This window comes from Vespula vulgaris, chromosome 15, assembly GCF_905475345.1.
Source record: "Vespula vulgaris chromosome 15, iyVesVulg1.1, whole genome shotgun sequence".
Lineage (NCBI taxonomy): Eukaryota > Metazoa > Arthropoda > Insecta > Hymenoptera > Vespidae > Vespula > Vespula vulgaris.
In genome coordinates, this window is record NC_066600.1 from 1,819,671 (window position 1) to 1,837,510 (window position 17,840).

Sequence of the window (17,840 nt, forward strand, 5' to 3'; positions counted from 1 at the left end):
CAAGTTAGTTTACTATCATTAAGACAAAACGGTGAAGCCATGATCGAGAATCTTAAACAAGCGTTTTTTCCTCTTTTGCTTACCGGCTCTATATTCGGAATAATCATTCTTGAATATCCTATGTATAAAATTATTATTTATATTAATATTATGTATATATTGTGCTGGTGGATCAGTTACTTTATCTTTTTCAAATATTTATTGAGTTCTAGCATATTTAATATTTTGTTTGAGAATAACGCATCCATTCTCGTTCTTTACTTCAACATGACCACAACGATTACGTCGATGTTCTTCTGCCTGTTCAACAGCAAAGTACGGTACCTTATATAGATTTTAACGTTATTTCTTACATTATATAATCTTATTGTCAAATGTCTTAAAATTTTATCTCAGAATAAGAAAGATTCATTTCTATTATTTTTTCATTCTTTCTTTATTTTTTCAAGAATCTTGCAAAGTGTTTGAAAAGGATGTCCACCCTCGATGATACTTTGAAAGAACTTGGTTTTCAAACAGAGTATAAAAATATACGAAAATTAATGATATTCATCATTATAGGATGGTTGATAACAGTTTGCTTATTGAACTTTTTCGAAATTTTATTACATTTAAAAGAAAACGATCTGTTGAAAATTATTTCTACGTGCTTAATTAATCAGCCCGTTCATAATAACACGATTCTGGATCTTATATTCATCATTCTTTTGTTGTACGTATTCGATATATCCATCTCAAAAAAAAAATAAATTAACAAAACATGTATTAATACACACACAGTTAAATACATTAAATAAATACGCAAACATAATTTTTTTTATTGCTTAATATTATATCTTAATGCAGATATGAAAGAACTAGATTTTGTAAATTAAATGAATATATAACTAAACGTTGCGAGACTAGGCATCGCTCTACAAAAATAATGCCTGAAGACTTTACAAGTACAACGAATCATTCTAATGCAATAAATACAAATGAAGTATTACGACCAAATGGAAACGATATGAAGTGTTATGATATATGGATGGCAATGTAAAGCTATGTAAAACTAATATACATATAAATTTTTTCGTAAAACGATAAGAATTTTATTACAATATTAATAAGAATTTACCATGATCTATGAAAAAAAAGGAATGATAAAATCGTATTTATTTTAGAAACAATTAAATTTAGAAAAAATCCTATTATTAAATCCTATAATTAAATAAGAAATTAACCATTTCTCTTGTAGGCATCTTCATCTGGAATTGAGTAAGATATGTAATAATCTGAATACAATATTTGGAGCACCGATGCTTTTAGAAATGATATCTTTCTTTATTGGCGAAATAGGCTTAATTAGCGAATTGTATATTACACTTACTAATTCCAATACTTGGGAATCGTTTAAGATAAAGAAAGTCTTAGATATTCTTGTATGGAGTATGTTTTACACGATCAAATTACTCTCGATTAACTATACATGCGAGATAGTTAAGGCCGAGGTAAAATTAAAAAATAAAATTTGATATATAATTAAGATGAATAATTAAATAGACATAGAATCTATTTAATAGAATTAATCATTGATAATAACAGGCAAATAAGACGCAAGTATTTATTCAGAAAGTAATGGATTCCTTTCATGTTACAATACGCGAAGAGGTAAGTTACTCGCAATTTAAAATATTCTAGATTATTTTCCCCGCCATCCCTCTAACACTTGTATTATAACATTTAAATTTTGTTTTTATAAGGTTTTTCAATTCATATCCGAAATGACTTATAAGCGACTGAAATTTTCCGCGTTTGGTTTTTACGAATATGGTTACAAATTTATTCAACAGGTACGTCTTCTAGATTTTATCTTTCTATTTAAAAATTTCATATAAAATTATTATAAAAATGCTCGTCTTATTGTGATTAAAATATCGATTAGTTTTTTGGAGGTATTACAACTTTTCTGATAATCTTATTACAAATGGAAACTTCCCCTGAGATTTCTTATGATATTACAACTTCATCAACATTAACAACAATAGAATCTAATGTATACAATAAATCAAGGTAAAAATATAAAGATCAATACGATAAATAATCTGTAATTATCAAATGTAAAGGTACAAGTTTGGCATATTGAAAATAGATATAACTGTATTTAGTCTCATTTTTTTGTTTTCAAAGATTACATTTCTTACCGAAATATCGATAATCGTAAGTATTACATATTACTTAAACTCATTAATTCAAATTTACCCTTTTTTTGGTAATGCTTTATTCTATTTTCTAAACTTTCTGTAAAAATTATATAACATACAATATTATATGACATTGAAATAGCAAAATATTAAATAATAACAATATATAAACTACTCACCACAAGTTACTCTTTCCATTAAAGGTTGATAAACTTTTGAATGCACACCGAGAAGTAAACAATCATTTTGAAATGTTGTATCTGTACAATTTTGTAAACTTTCTAAATCCATTAACATATCTTTAATCATAGCTGATCTATTTGAATTCAAATATTAGATTACAATAAGCAAAAAAAGTTTTATTCTAATAATAAAGTAAAATGTTTCATACTTCACAGTGTTTATTGACCAGTCTTGTTGTAAAATTTTTATAACCTTTATAAATTCATCTTTATCATAGAACCATTTGATATTTTCATATTCTGAGTGATAAAGATTTAAAGGAATTTCACAAGCTAGATTGTATTGAGGTTTGCATGGATAACTATCAATATCAAGTAACTTTAAAATAATTTCTGGTTTTTCTTTTTCTTGGCCTACTAGTAATAATACTCCCATTAAACAACGTATTTGATGCCAAAGAAAAGCTTGACTTGTTATTTTTAATTCACATATATCATATCCTATTAAAATAAATATGGAATTAAAAATATAACTACTTCTTTCTAAAATAGTATTTTACATAATTATCATAACAAAGTTACATTTAAATATATTCCTACATACCTGGATTATTATAATCATTTTGTTTTACAGAAACTGTAGCATCAATTATTCTTCTTTTAAAATTTATCACACCATTGGCAACATCCATTTTACAAATATTTCGAAAATCATGTGTGCCTATAGTATATTTAGCAGCTTTATTCATAGCATCAATATTTAATTTTCCTCTAGGAAAAATATATTTATATGTCCTATCCTTGCAATTAAATCTAGCAGAGAAATCACTTGGAACTGGACTCCAACCTATGCATCTTATATTTTGAGGAAGTAAACGATTTAATATTTTACAATATGATAATTCATTTTGTAAATCACTTTGTTTCTCAGGTTCCAATTTGCTGCGTACATCTAAACTAATTACTTGAGAGAAAGCACTAACACCTTTATCTGTTCTACCACAACGATGATAATTTGCTTTTTCACGAGACTCTATACAACAACTTTTTATTAAAGCAGAAAATAAATGATGTTCAATAGTATTATTATTTCCTTCTTGACATGTAAAACCATCATAATCCCAACCTAAGTAGTACAATTTTAATAAAATATGTCTTTTGTGACACCTGCAACCAATGAATTGAATTAAATATTTAAAGTATTTCTATTCTATTTTATATTTCAATAAAATTAAAATAGAAAAATTTTATGTTGCATACTTTGTGAAATCAAACTGTTTTTGAGTCTTATTATGACATTTCGTTCGTTCCATTTCATTCGTTTCAGTTTTTTTAAGTATCGTTTGAAGTTGCATATTATAAGCTTCTAATTGCAATATTTTATCTATTAATTCCTAAAATGATAAAAAAATTTACCACAAACTGTACAGCAAAATTTAACAAATTTCAGAAAACAAATTATACCGATTTATCAGAAAGCTCCAACTCTTCCTTAGTAGATAATCTCTTCAATTTCTTTTTCTTCGTAATAACTTTTGCCATAATTACAATTATAAATAAATATACATATATATTAATTACTAATAATTAACGTTAATAAAACAAAAAGGAAAATAGTTTTCTTTCAAATATTTATATTAGCAAAATACTTTAATGATTCTGTATACACAAATGAAATAAATTATAATGACAACTTTCAATATTTATAATAATGAGAAGTATCTTCACTTTTTATATATATCCTTTTTATATATATCGTTTAATCTTCTCGCATTCTGCTTCTACATATAAAACAGACAATTAACCCAAAATGAAACACATGCTTATAATGAAAATGTAGAATCAAATACAATGCAGAAGCTTTTTCAATTCGCCACTAGATGTCTCACAGATCACACGTTTTTCAAAAGCATTTCAAACATCAAAATTACTATACATAAATTTGACTTTTCATACAGAACACAGCGATTTTAATTATTTTAAAATACGGCTAGTTTAAGAAAGTAGTTATAAGTTGATGATTTTCGGTAACAGTAAGTAAACTAATAAAATAAAAAAAGTTTTCTGAATTAAATATTTTTAAATTAATAAAAATCAATATTATCAGAAATAAATGTGAAGTTATTTTTGTATTTATAATATTAATACACTTCCGTACTGCTTCTTTAATATCTAGGATTTTATTTTCTCATTAATATCTAGTTTATTTTTTAGTTAATATCTAGAGTTTTATTTTCTTATATGTTATCATCTTACATTAATAAATACATGTATGTCAAAGGAGTCTTACGTCGCTGATGACACAAGCGTAAACTCTTCGAACAATGTAATAGTATTTTGAAGTAATGAATAGACGAGACTGTTATAACTACATGATATAAGAAGAGCAGTAATTGATCGTGAGCAAAATGGTGGCGGACGAGAAGTTATTTTTCTCAAAAGCTGTACAACATTTGGCTAGATGCCTTGCTGCTATTAAACCTACACCGTGGGAAAAGGTAAATTTATTTTGTAAAAATTCGTATAGAATTGTTTCATATATTTTCTTTAATAATCAATATCTTTTGCTTTATAATTTTATTTGGTAATGTTAAAATAACGTTTCTCTCTAAGAGAAGGAGATTAAATGTACGATAAAATCATTTTTATTAAAAACTAGCGTAGAATTTTTCATTATTTTATTATATGTAATTATTTAAATATAAATTGAATCTACAAATCAATTTTTAACTTAATTCTTACCTTAAAATAATCTTTTAGTCTTTCTTTTTTAGACATTCGTCCATTCATGTCAATTGACACAATTGACATTTTAAGTTTTCATTGTTCTGCGAGATAAAAACGTGTACAGCACGAAATACAATTTTGGTGTTTTTTTATGTTCAGTTTTTTTTTCTTTTTTTTTTCAATTCTTTCACTTCTATTTTTATTTTTTATAATCATTGCTTTATAATCATTGCTATATGTATTAAAAATATAATTTTGTAATTCAAATATTTTTATGTGTAGATATACTTATAAATAAGATAAGTAGTAAAAAAATTTCAATAAAAAAAATATCTCAATTAAGATCCATCATTACTATAATTGCTTCTTACTGTATATACTATAATTAATATCTTTCATTAATTACTGTTACTTGTTATATTACATAATATGTTATTATAAAGTGACTATGTACTTTTTTACAATAAAAAATCTTATTTCTCTTTGTTATAAATATGTTATCAAATTTAAGTGAAATTTGATATATTCTATTATATAAATAAAATTACAGATAAATGAAAATAAAAATAAATAAAAAATTAGAAGAAACTAAAAAATATTGTTAGATATAAGTATATTTAATTACTTATATTTTAAAGTAATTTCATTTTATGTTTATTTCCTTTGATATAGGTAACTCGTTTGTTCAAATTATGCCCTCAAGAAACTGCTCAAGGAATATATCGTTTGGATCAACGGGGACAAGATGCAACTATTGCATTGGGAATATATTTTTTGGAATCAGGATTACAACATCGAGATCGTATTTTACCTTATTTTTTACGATTATTACGTGGTCTTCCAAAAGCTGTTTGGCTGGATGAAGTTAGAGTTTTACCTAGTGAAAGAGTTCCTGTTGCTGAACGTTTTAGCTTTTGTTTGAATACATTGCTGAGTGATGTAGCTGCCAGATGTGAATCAGCTCGTGAAGAAATTATTTCTACACAGATCGAGATATTAGCTGTTTTGACCAATCTGATACGTGGTTATAAAGAACAAAATGGAAATAGGGGTATGCAAGCAAAATGTAAGATTTCTTCAAGCAAATATATTTTCTTATGTATTCTTATATAGTTGTTTCTTATATAGTTGTTTATAAAAACATGTTTCTAATTTTATATTTTTTTTACAGTGTCTTTATGCAAGTGTCTAGTCCCAGTACTTATTGGTCTAGCAAGGTCTATGGGTCGTTTCGCATGTACAGATCCACCATTGCTTTGTCGTATTTTTCCAAGGCCTGAAACTCCAGTTTCTTTCAATAATACAGAAACACGTTTAACATTAGATAAAAAACAGCATAGTTTCTCAAATTTTCGTCCAATTATTCCACGGTCTCTTAGTGGAAACTTAAATCCTTATCCACCAATTGATAATACTTCAGCATTGCTAACTGCTGATTCTGATTATACATGTATCAAGAGACCATCATTACAGTCTTTTTCATCTGTACCATATGATCCAGTTACATACTTTTTCAGTAGATATGGATCCAGTTTTAATCAGTTTCCACAAATGCGATGTAATGAAAGTCCTGAAAAAAGGGCTGCAATGCAATTTAATGTGGTGCATTTACAAAGTGTTTTAGCATTAGCTAAAAAGCTACTTACTAAAGACATTCTTACATTTCTGGATGAAGAAGCTCAACAAGTTAGTATTTTTCACAGTATTTTGAAACTTCATAAATTTACAACTAACAATTATCTTTTGATTATTATTTATTCTGAATTGTTTACTTTTATTTAATTTAATATACTCATACATATATATTTACTAATCATATATTCATGCAAGATTTATTCTAGAATGATTTTTTAAAATAATTTTCTCTTAATTATTTGAATATAGTTATATATATTTTTTAACTTCTTCCTAAATTTATACTTATTAAATTATTATTTCTGTAGGTTTATAATTCTGGTCAAGTACAAATATTTCCATATCGCACATTCAGTGAAACTATGAATTTGGTTATGGTAGCAGTGTTGCGAGAATTATTACAAAATCAACGTGATTTACCTGCTCCATTTACAAGAGATGTACAAGAATTTGTTAAAGGCCTTTTCTTGTCAGGACAAACAGAATTACAATCTAGACAACATGATGCTAGTGAGCGAGAAGATGTAGATACCAATTTTCGGACAGTAAATAGATTCAAAGTTAATGTCATGGCAAATTCTGCATGTGTTGATCTTCTTGTTTGGGCCATTGGAGATGAAACTGGTATGTAAATAATTTTTTATATATAATGTATGATAACTACAAAATACTAATAACAGGAATGTATTATAATATTTTGTACACACATAAATGCATGTTTTAGAAAGGCACATGTAGATTAAAAGCTTTATTGTAAAAAGTATTTTGCATTCAAATGTAATGTATTCATATATATCAGAGACATGCAAACTATTTGGTGAAGGAGAAATGACTCTCCCACTATTACTATTTAATTGTCCACATACTCCATACTTGCAAAACAATAATATTATGATATAACCAAGGAGAAATAAAAGAAAGAATAACAATAAAAAACAAATGATTGCACAAACCAACTTTGCAAGTCTCTGATGTATATTATTACACTTTCTTCTCATTCTAAAATAAATTATAATCATAAAGATATAATTAAATTTTAATTCTTATTTATTTATATAGATTTATTAAAATTATCTATGTAGTGTATATCTTCTCTTTCTTGATATATATCGCACACAATAATAATACATATCACACACGTAATGAAAGTAACACAACTCAAAAAACACGATTTTCAAGTTACCATTATAAGAATGAGGAGACATACCTCGATTAAATATGACAATCTTATTCGATTTGACTAAGAGAACTGTTATCTAAATTTTTTTAAGAATTATTTACACTGAAAAAGAGTTTTTTATTCCTTCTGGGAAACAGTTTTTTAAGTGACATTACTTTCTTCATAAGTATGTGATATGATAATTTTTTTAAACCTTCTAATTTCCGTTTTTATTTACATTTTAAATAATGACAAAATATTATAAACAATAAAAATTACATTTATTTTAAGCCATTAACGAAACTATTAAATAGTTAAATCATTAAAAACAAGGATAATTATTGCTACATAATCTTGCATATATATATAGTTACAACAAATATTGTAAGTAAAACATTATTATACGGTGTTTTTGCAGTGAGCGGGGAGTATGATACATCCGCACTGTTCGCGGATATCAGTTCTATGCTGCTCGGCGAGGGTATTCTTGTTTACCCCTTGTGTTTCTATTTTATTAACTATTCTGTTTACATAACATTTTATATACCAGTTTAATATAAACATTCCTTGCCGCAGCAATACTATATTGCGGTGTTCCTATTGCCTATTATTTCTGTGTGCAGTATGATTTATTGTTTTATGTATTTGCATACAATATTTTATTGCAATCAAAGAATATTTTGATATATTTTATCAAAGTTCATATATAAAAGAATTAATATCAAAAACTGCTTGACTAAAAACATTTTGTGTATGATATTCAATATGATCATTCAAATAATCATTCAAATAATGTTTAGATAAACATTTTACATTTAATCCTACACCTATCCTTAAATACATCATATAGAAATAACTAATAGTTATCTATGATAAAAGATGATTTAGCAGAAATTATTAAAAGAGTATTATTACTTCTGTTTGCAGGTGCTGATAGTTTATGTGGTCGTCTTGTTGAAAAAATTAATTCTAATCATGGCCCAAAACTTGTACTAGCGCACATGCCTTTACTGTTAGTATGCTTAGAAGGTTTAGGAAAATTGGCTCAGAAGTTCCCTAATATTGCAAGTACTTCTATATATTATCTTCGTGAATTTCTTATTGTCCCTTCGCCTATATTATTAAAATTATATCGTCAACTTAACGAACGATCTATGAAAGAACATCATTTTAAAGTCATTGGTAAGAAAAATAAAAGTACAAATATTATTAAATTTCTGATATAAACATAATTTTTTTTATTATATTTTTATTATTATTATTATATAAAGTACAAGGAAAAGAAGCACAAGATTCAAAACAAACAACATCATCTGTTCAAATTGCTTTTGAAAAATTGCGTGATGCAGCAATTGGTAATCTTTGCATAGCTTTGGAAGCAGCACATTCTGTTAATCCAGATTGTGTACCAGCACTAGTGGCTAGTGTATCTAATAGATTATTTGCAGCAGATATATGTGATGGGTATGACTTTTATTCTAATCTATTATAATGAACTCTACCATCTTCGTGCACGTATATATCGTATATATAAAACAACTATATCTATAGTAATTTTGTTTTAGGGAATCTGATGAAAAATCAAATAGTGAGTTAATCTCAAAAAATATCGTTATTATGTTGGGACATGTAGCTGTAGCTTTAAAAGATACTCCAAAAACAATGCGTACAATATTTCCATTTTTTCATCAACTTTTTTGTCGCTCACCAAGCGATCTCGACTTTTTAATTGTAGATCAATTAGGTTGTATGATTATTGCTAAGTGTGAACCACAGGTGAGACTTTAGTATACTATATTGATATAACATATAATTATTTATCTGATTTGAGTAATTCATGATGAATTAAATTTTTTTTTTTTTTTTTTTTTTTTTTTTTTTTTTTTTTTTTTTTGAAATAGATTTATGAAGGTATAATGCAGATGTTTTCAATGTCATTGGGATCAAGTACTGCAACTTATGCATCAAATGATGATAGAAAGCAATACTGTCATGTTTCTAAAGCAGTAACAAATGCTCTTGCTAATATAGCAGCTAATTTACAAGGTGAAACGGAACTAAATGACTTGCTTCTGCATCTTCTAGAACTTTTTGTTCAATTAGGTCTCGAAGGTAAACGTGCCAGTGATAAAGTTCCAAACAGTATCGCTACAACGGTAATGAATATTAATTAAGCATATATTGTACTACATACATATATTATATAATATTAATCTGTATCATTAATAATCCAGAAAACAACAAATAGTGCTGGAAATTTGGGAGTTCTAATTCCTGTTATTGCTATATTATTGCGGCGTTTACCACCCATTAGGCATCCACAAAAAAGACTTTTAAAACTTTTTAAAGATTTCTGGGTCTATTGTGTTGTGATGGGTTTTGCTGCTGATCAGCAATCGAAAATATGGCCTATTGAGTGGTATGATGGTGTCAAAGAGATAGCTGTTAAATCACCGTATCTTATTTCACCAACGAGTGCACGTCTTGAAATGCGAGAATTACAATATACTTCAGCAGTACGCAATGATAGTGTTTCGTTGACCGAACTTCAAGAATTACGTAGCCAAATATTAAAATTAAGTAGCCGGTAAATTTATACTTTATGTTACAAGATACTCGATTTGTTTTCATCGTCCAATATAAATTTTATATATTTAATATATTTTTCTAATAGCTCCAATGATATATCAGCATATGTAGCAAAATTACAGTTTGCTCAGTGCACATATTTATTATCGGTATACTGGTTGGAAACTTTAAGGGTTGCAAACAGTCCAGAGCCTAGTTTACATCCAATAATGGAATATTTATGTGATTCTGATTTGCAAAAGGATAAAAGTGGTATGTGGCAATGTATATGTTGTATTGCAGACTCTGTTTTCGTTAGATTTAAAGATGTCATGCAACGTAAACCGAAAGATGAACAACGAGAAAAAGAGTTAGAAAATCACGCTCAATTTTTATTAGTATATTTTAATCATGTACACAAACAAATTAGACGTGTCGCAGACAAATATCTCAGTGCTTTAGTAGATGCATTTCCACATTTATTATGGAACTGTAAAGTACTATGGAGTATGCTAGATATATTACAGGTATCTATACTACAATATTATAAATGATTGTTATTTTAGCGTAAATCATGTTATGTCAGAAATTATTTATACTTCTATTTTAATAGATTTTGTCATTTTCTCTACAAATTGATCCAAATGAGGAAACACCTAGTCTGCGTATTCCTAATACACCTTACAGCATTGAACTTATGAATAGTGTTGAAGCAAGAGAGGTATTAATGCAATTATAGTTCTTCAAATACAGTACAGAAATGGAAAAGCATTCTTTAATAAGATGGTATAATGCAGATTATTGTAAAAGACTTTACGGCAAGATGTAAAGGCATAGTACAAGAGGCAATGAAGTGGGCTCCACAGGCCACAAGATCACATGTACAAGAATATATAAATCAGATACCATCTTCGGGTATGTGGCATCATTCTGGATTATCTTTAGCAACAGATTCAGTTCTGGAATTTGTAGATTTAACAGTTCCAACAGCTCTTCCATCAAGCGTACGTATTTATTATAATATATTATTCTTTTAAAAATTATGTAGTTTCGAAAATGTTTTCTTATTTCGCAATTGAAAAATTCGTTTTCGATACTTATGATTTTTCAAGATTCTTAAAATCCATGTATTCTAGACAAATTCATTGGATAAAAGACCTCGTGGTCCTAAAGGCGCGAGTTCATGGCTTTTTTCAATGATGGCAATGCGTTTATGGCATGCTGGTGAAGTAGCAGGTATGGTTGCACTTGCTCGTTCAGAATTTCCCCATCATCAAATGTCAGTTGAAGAATCTAAAGTGACAGTCGTAAACCAACTTATTGACGCTGTATGGCGTGCTTGCCGCGAAAATAATGATCTTCAACACCGTGGCGCTCTTTGGCGTGCTACTGCTCTTTTAATATCTATGCCAGGTAATTGTTTAATATACACGATACGTTGTATTGTAAATATTTATTATATTTAATTATCTATGTTTTCAGGAATACACAGACGGCTTTTGCAAACTGTTGCCTGTTCACAGATTGAATTATTTACAAGTGCAGCAATGAATACAGCTGTTGAATGTTGGCAATGGATTCTTACTGTGCGACCTGATCTTAAATTACGTTTTTTACAAGAGATGCTCGTTGCATGGCAATATACTGTTGATAAGAAAATGGGATTATTCTCTGCTCAAGAGGAAGAAGTCAGTCCATTGGCAGATTATGAAGGTTGTAAGTTAGAACCCAACCCACCTGATGTAAAACCTCATGATATTTGGATATCATTTATCATGGAATTAATTGAAACTGCAAAATACTGTTGTCAAGAGACAGTGGATATGATAGTGATGTTGCTTCATCGATCGTTACCTATGTCTGTTGGTGCATCTGGCGAAGAACCTACAATAAATCGGCACGTTGCCGCAGTAGGAGTACGGTTTAAATTATTATCTTGTGGTTTACTTCTCCTTCAAGGTGATATTTTACCAAGGTATAAATATATTATTTATTATTTTGAGTGAAGAAGAATAGGATATATTTTAATAAGAAATAATCTTATTACAGATCGTTAAGTAAAAACGTTCTGCGAGAACGTATTTATTCTAACTGTTTGGATTATTTTTGCCGAGAACGGCAAGTACCTACTCAAGAGCTCGAACAACTCCGTGAAGATATAGTTACCCTCATACGTTTCTGGCAGGTATGAGGAAACTACGCTATATAAAATGTATTACGAATTGTTATCACTTCTTATCTTATTTTTTAATTACTTATACAGGTTATGCATAGCGATAAAAAATATTTAATGATGACAGGAAACGAAAACGATTTTGATTTAACAATACAACCTCAAGTATACACAACAAGTGTACTTGTAACAAGTGAAACTATCAATTCAATAACTGCAACATTAAATCCAGCTACTAATGACTTTTCAAAAACACCTACAAGTGTGTGGGTTAATGCTATGCCAATGTCAACAAGTAGTAACACATTAAGTAAACGCAGTAATCGAAGCAAACGTGTTGTAAATACCAATGTTTTTGTAAAAGATTATATTAAAAAGCGTAATTTAATTCTTGAATTGTTAGCAGTGGAAATTGAAATGTTGCTGGTTAGTTAAAGTGTTTCAAATGTTTTTTATTTTATTAACTGAATCGCTTATTTCTACATTTATACAAATAATTGAATTATTTTAAATTGTCATAAATAATCGTAGGTTTGGCGCAATCCAGGTTGTAGACAAGAATTAGCGCTTCCAGGAGAAGTTAGTATTGCGGAATGGCGTGCTAAAGCTATGAATGAAAAATGGAGAGAGTACACGCGTTTGGCTTGGGAAATTAGTCCTAGTCTTGCTGTATTTATGCCAGTACGTTTGAAAAATTCGGAAATAATTATAAAAGAAATTTGTGGGTTGGTGAGACAGAAACCAGTAGCAGTTATGCATATTTCAGAAGCTTTGCAATATCTTGTAACTACAGATACTCTTCTCAATGATGTACCTGAAGTGAGTATTGCATGTTAAAATATTAATAAGTATTATTGCATCAATATGCTACATATATATAATTTTTATTTGCAGTTGGTCTATATGCTAACATGGGCAAGGGTTTCACCTATTCATGCATTAGCTTACTTTTCTCGTCAGTTCCCACATCATCCAATTTCTGCTCAATATGCAGTACGTGTATTAGATAGTTATCCCGCTGATGCTGTACTCGTTTATATACCACAACTTGTACAGGCAGTTCGCCATGATTCCATGGGTTATGTTACTGAATTTATTAAAAAAATTGCTAAACGTTCCCAGGTAAACATATTCATCTAAAATCTTTAAAACATAAAATAAAGTTTATAAGGATATAATATTAAAAAAGATTTGTGTATTGCAGGTAGTGGCGCATCAGCTAATATGGAATATGCATACAAATATGTACATGGATGAGGAAAAGCAAATAAAAGATCCGGTTCTTTATGATATCTTAGATTCATTAGTAAAAAGTATTTTGAATGCATTATCTGGTCCAGCTAAACAATTTTATGAACGAGAATTTGAATTCTTTGAAAAAATAACTAATATATCTGGTGAAATTAGACCATATCCTAAAGGCCATGAACGTAAAGCCGCATGTTTGGAAGCTTTATCAAAAATAAAAGTACAACCTGGCTGTTATTTACCATCTAATCCTGAAGCAATGGTTATTGATATAGATTATAAAAGTGGCACACCTATGCAGAGGTAATATCAAATCACATCTATTATAGAAAAAGTAAATACAAAAGTTATATATTCGCATAAATGTTTACAGTGCTGCTAAGGCACCATTCCTTGCACGTTTTAAAGTTCAGAGGTATGGTATTAATGAATTAGAAAATATAGCATTAACAGTATCAACAAATGGAAAAATAGAAAGAAAGAAAGAAACAGGAAAAGAAACATGGCAAGCTGCCATCTTCAAAGTTGGTGATGATGTAAGACAAGATATGCTCGCGTTACAAGTGATTAGCATATTTAAGAATATTTTTCAGAAAGTTGGTCTGAATTTATTTTTGTATCCATACAGAGTAGTAGCAACAGCACCAGGGGTAAGATTTATGTATTGCTGTTATAATATATAATCTTTTTATCTCATCATATATAACTTCAATAATTATATATACTTATAAACTTTTTCTTTTTAGTGTGGTGTTATAGAGTGTGTACCAGACGCAAAATCACGAGATCAATTAGGACGTACAACAGATATCGATATGTATCAATATTTCATTACGCGATGCGGTGATGAAACAACGAAGGAATTTCAGACAATTCGACGTAACTTCGTTAGATCGATGGCTGCTTATAGCGTTATTACGTATCTTCTTCAAATAAAAGATCGTCATAATGGAAATATTATGTTAGATAGTCAAGGTCATATAATACATATTGATTTTGGCTTTATGTTCGAAAGTTCTCCTGGAGGAAATCTTGGATTTGAACCTGATATCAAGCTTACTGATGAAATGGTATTAGTAATGGGAGGTAAAATGGAAGCTGCACCATTCCGTTGGTTCATGGAACTATGCGTTCAAGCTTTTCTCGCTGTGAGGTACTATATTTTTATATATAATTTAAAAGTTCATTAGCAATTTTTTAATTTATTTCTTTATAATTTATAAATTATTATGTTCTAGGCCTTACCAAGAAGCAATCATTTCCCTTGTTTCCCTTATGCTTGATACAGGCTTACCGTGTTTCCGAGGTCAAACGATAAAATTATTGCGTAGTCGATTTGTTCCAACGGCTACTGATAGAGAAGCCGCAACCTTTATGCTCAATGTAATTCGCAACAGCTACCTCAATTTCCGTACGAAAACTTATGATATGATACAGTATTATCAAAATCAGATTCCTTATTAAATTATTACTTAACTTCCAGTTGTATTATACACTGTTTAAAAAAGGATTCTGGACTACACATTTTACTCAGCTAAATGAGCACTGTGTGTATAAGTCCTGAACTCCTACTTTTTAATATTCTGTATATACAAGTAATCTTCCTATAACACAATATTTTTCGAACACGATTTAGATCGTCCAGAAAGTTTCTTTTACTATCTACGCACAGGTTTAAAATCTGACAATGTTTAAAAAGAAAAGAAACTTAAAACAACCTAATACACACACACACACATATAATCATCAGAGTAAATAAATTGCATACTTGCGACGAAAGTGACACGACTCGGAAAAGTGTTTTCCAAGAAAAGCGAAAAACTGTTTTTGAACATAATTAGACATTATATAACTGTTCTCTATCAACCATATTATAAAAATAAATAAATAACATTTTCAAAATTGGTTGAAGTGTCTACAACATTTTCATGGTGATAAATCAAAAATTGTTTTCTGAGTAGTGTCATATTCATCACCAGTATAAGTGTAAAATGTATAACATGGTTAAATGTGATGTAGAAATTATAAAAATGTATATATTGATATTATTACCCTTAATTCTATGTAAATTCTGTTAATAATTACATTCTATTAATTCTTATCATAATATAGGTATATAATATTGTGGTATAGAAAAACTTAAAACTTGCTAATATTGTAGAATATGTAAATTATAAGAACATTCCTTCACTTATAATCATGCTGTTGATTGTAGAGTATTAAATTAAACAATGTCGTTATCATTAAAATTAATTCACTGTAGTTATTTTCATTATTTTTTTATTATTTTTACATTAACCTAATATTAAATTCAACCTCCATAGAAATATATGAATTACAGATCACCTATTTTATAACAATCAAACCATTTTATTTTGTATTTGCAATAATATTCATACAACTACAATATAATTTATTTATAATCAAATAAGTAATTACTAACTCATATTTAAATTAATATGTAATTTAAGACCATGGAAATAATTTCCCTGGAGTGGTATCGTTTGGTCCAATAGCTTTCTTTTCACTCCTGAAATTTATGCATTAACAATTATATTTGTGTTAAAATATTAATTAATGCAAGTTTGTATTTCTTACAAAAGAAATTTATTTAAAATAGAGATAAATAACCCCAATGTAGATACAATATAATAAAATTTTGTATAATTATATGATTATTAAATAGATTTCATATATATGTAGATAATTAAATACTTGAAATCAAAAATATTTATTTCTCCTGTCATAATTTTGTCTTCATTGTTATATAATGATATTAATCTTCTCCAAAGTATTCAGTTCATATTATACTTTTATATTTTATTTATTATTTTGACAACTATATAAAATATGATATTAATAAAATAGATTGAAATAAATCAATATACTGTAAATATAAGTTTAGATATACATAGGACATTATGTTTATGAATGTAATACAAGACATTTATAAACCTATTAAAGAGTGTTGTATATCAATACATTAAACATACACAATGAAGAAAAATAACTATGATGAAATAACATTACCCCGCTGTAATTTGTTTATCCACAAAAATTTCAATTGGCGGTTCAACTTCTCGTCTAGCATCATGGGTATAGTAATATATTTTCGAGATTTTATGATATGGTCCACCTGGTATTTCAGGCGGAGGTTGTGTTCGTGCAGAAGTTAAATCTGCATATCGTAATTGAGGAATAACTTTTCTCTGTTCATAAAATACTAATAATCATTTATGATAGAATACATTACATATAAATATAAACATATATTCAGCACTATATACAAGTTGTTCGTTATAATGATAGCCATGATTTTTTATAATGAAATAATAAAAATCAATAATCAATTGATGATGAACAAAAAAAAATGTAATAGGATGTATATTATATTGTTATTACGAATAATTCAAAAGCAATGAATTATGTTATGTAAAAGTTTAAGCTTTTACATTTTCGATTACAATGAAAATGAATAATTAATCATTATATATAAATAGGTTAATTTAATAATAAATTCAAAAAAATTATAATTTGTTAAATAATTAATGATCGATGTGAAACTATATATAATAAAACTTTATGTGTATTTATATATCAATTACTTACACCTCGAAGAAATGAGCGTAATTTTTCAATAAAAGGCGTTACAACACGATGTTCTGCCATTTCGTCGTTTTTTTTTACATATACGTACGATCCACCAAGAAATTTATTACGTCATAGAAACGAACTAGACACTGTTTTGAAGAAGACTATCGATCCCCATCAATTCTACAAACTTTTATTTGCGTTCGATCACTTGTAGTGACATCTATATATCAATAACGTACTTCATAATAAAGTCAATAGACGGCGCACTGATCGCCGAAATATAGAAACATTTCATCGTCTTATTTATTATTACTATTAGTAAAGAAAGTTAGTTTGTAGGACACATTCTTTCTCCTGATTCTAACGCTCAT

At 28.0% G+C, this 17,840-nt stretch overlaps 4 protein-coding genes across 4 annotated transcripts; 2 read left to right on the top strand and 2 right to left on the bottom strand.

Moving 5' to 3' along the window:
- The first annotated feature begins 261 nt into the window (after positions 1-261).
- Positions 262-2,056, top strand: LOC127069563 (gustatory receptor 68a-like). The gene is made up of 7 exons (XM_051006710.1): positions 262-315; positions 562-712; positions 847-1,035; positions 1,238-1,490; positions 1,585-1,650; positions 1,743-1,832; positions 1,925-2,056. The coding sequence occupies exons 3-7, from the start codon at positions 926-928 to the stop codon at positions 2,054-2,056; spliced, it is 651 nt and encodes a 216-aa protein (XP_050862667.1). The 5' UTR covers positions 262-315; positions 562-712; positions 847-925.
- Positions 2,057-2,071: 15 nt separating this feature from the next.
- On the bottom strand, positions 2,072-4,251 carry LOC127069582 (tRNA pseudouridine(38/39) synthase). The gene is made up of 6 exons (XM_051006731.1): positions 3,830-4,251; positions 3,626-3,759; positions 2,970-3,532; positions 2,575-2,866; positions 2,363-2,499; positions 2,072-2,280 (listed from the first exon to the last, which is right to left on the bottom strand). The coding sequence occupies exons 1-6, from the start codon at positions 3,905-3,907 to the stop codon at positions 2,207-2,209; spliced, it is 1,278 nt and encodes a 425-aa protein (XP_050862688.1). The 5' UTR covers positions 3,908-4,251; the 3' UTR covers positions 2,072-2,206.
- Positions 4,252-4,628: 377 nt separating this feature from the next.
- On the top strand, positions 4,629-16,587 carry LOC127069540 (phosphatidylinositol 4-kinase alpha). The gene is made up of 22 exons (XM_051006653.1): positions 4,629-4,863; positions 5,765-6,158; positions 6,264-6,778; positions 7,036-7,351; positions 8,814-9,068; positions 9,158-9,350; positions 9,452-9,662; positions 9,788-10,042; positions 10,121-10,473; positions 10,561-10,981; positions 11,068-11,175; positions 11,252-11,458; positions 11,591-11,867; positions 11,937-12,429; positions 12,504-12,639; positions 12,718-13,053; positions 13,159-13,446; positions 13,522-13,749; positions 13,832-14,178; positions 14,249-14,525; positions 14,622-15,028; positions 15,114-16,587. The coding sequence occupies exons 1-22, from the start codon at positions 4,774-4,776 to the stop codon at positions 15,337-15,339; spliced, it is 6,333 nt and encodes a 2,110-aa protein (XP_050862610.1). The 5' UTR covers positions 4,629-4,773; the 3' UTR covers positions 15,340-16,587.
- LOC127069544 (NADH dehydrogenase [ubiquinone] 1 alpha subcomplex subunit 7-like) lies at positions 16,225-17,653 on the bottom strand. The gene is made up of 3 exons (XM_051006665.1): positions 17,485-17,653; positions 16,906-17,084; positions 16,225-16,405 (listed from the first exon to the last, which is right to left on the bottom strand). Exons 1-3 carry the CDS (start codon positions 17,542-17,544, stop codon positions 16,342-16,344), a joined length of 303 nt encoding a protein of 100 aa, XP_050862622.1. The 5' UTR covers positions 17,545-17,653; the 3' UTR covers positions 16,225-16,341.
- Positions 17,654-17,840: the final 187 nt, after the last annotated feature.